Source organism: Tupaia chinensis, unplaced genomic scaffold, assembly GCF_000334495.1.
Source record: "Tupaia chinensis unplaced genomic scaffold, TupChi_1.0 Scaffold143624_1, whole genome shotgun sequence".
NCBI lineage: Eukaryota > Metazoa > Chordata > Mammalia > Scandentia > Tupaiidae > Tupaia > Tupaia belangeri.
In genome coordinates, this window is record NW_006203472.1 from 1,329,412 (window position 1) to 1,330,554 (window position 1,143).

General features: G+C 69.9%; 1 protein-coding gene across 1 annotated transcript in view; it reads right to left on the reverse strand.

Annotated features, from left to right (window-relative positions):
* The window catches only part of NLRP6 (NLR family pyrin domain containing 6), a gene marked incomplete at its 5' end in the record, with an annotated part of 7,074 nt that extends 5,932 nt beyond the window's left edge, over nucleotides 1-1,142 (reverse strand). The window contains 4 exon segments of the mRNA XM_006164484.3: nucleotides 12-298; nucleotides 301-468; nucleotides 692-730; nucleotides 1,016-1,142. Coding sequence (XP_006164546.3) covers nucleotides 12-298; nucleotides 301-468; nucleotides 692-730; nucleotides 1,016-1,142 — 621 coding nt within the window.
* Nucleotide 1,143: the final 1 nt, after the last annotated feature.

Consider the following 1,143-nt stretch of genomic DNA (forward strand, 5'->3'; position numbering starts at 1 on the left):
AGAGGCTCCGCCTGCGCCAGGACCTGCCGCACCGGCGCGCCGGGGTCGGGACACTGGTCCAGGATCAGGTCGGCCAGGCTGCGCGCGCCCGGCCGCTCCAGCAGCTCCTGGCACGGCATGAAGAAGGCGAAGTCCACCTGGCCCTGGTACAGCTTGCCCGCCGCCCAGTCGTACAGGATTTTCTTGGCCGCCATGGTCTTGCCGATGCCCGCCGGGCCCTGCAGCACCACAGTCAGCGGCCGCCGGCCCTCCTCGTCGTGGCGGGAACGGCGGGTGGAGGGCCGAGCCGGCCCCCGCCCTCCGGCTTCCGCTCTCCCGCAGGCTCCAGCGCCTCCTCCTCCAGGGCGGCGCTCCCCGCCGCGATGAGCAGTTTGGTGAAGCGCTTGTTGATCTTCACGGAGCGGGCGTTCCTCTCCTTCACCTTCGCGTGCTGCCGCAGCACGTGCTCGCGGTATTTCCTCCTGTACTCTGAAGCCGGAGAGCGGGAGACGCGGGGCGGACCGGACACGGATGGGCCGACTGTGGCAGCCCCGTTCCGCCTCGCTTTCCTTTACTGCACCACACCTCCCTCCCGGCAGGCCATTCCACACCGGGTGCTCCCTGGGGCCAATTGCTGGGGATCCCCAAATGGCGTTGGGGCCACTCCTGCCCCGGGACCAATGGGCGCGCCCGCCTCCCGCCAGAGACCTACCTGACACCGAGAGCAGCGCTGAGGAGCTGGGACCAAGCCCTGGAAGGGGGAACCCCTAGTGAGGTCCTGTCGGGGGTGTGGCACGGGTGGAGGCAACCCGAGGTGGGGCTCACCCTCAGGAGCGCCCGGGATCCGGGATCCGAGCGAAGCGCGTTCAGGCCGGTGCTGGGCCTGGGTTTTTCTGGGAGGTGGGTGGAGAACGGTGGCCTGTGGCCCGGACTGTGCCCGGACGAGAGGGAGAGGAGAAGCAGGACCCCCCGCGAGCCCCCACTCCGAACTTGGGAGGACAACCGGGACCGCAGCGAATCCCCACTGCGAACTCACGCTGCAGCCGCTGCTCTTTGAGTCGCGCAGCCACGTCGCGCACGTCGGCCCTCTTGAGGGTCTTGCGGGCCACTTCCAGCGCCGGTTCGGGCCCGTAGAAGTGGGTCAGCTGCTCCGCCAGGTCCACC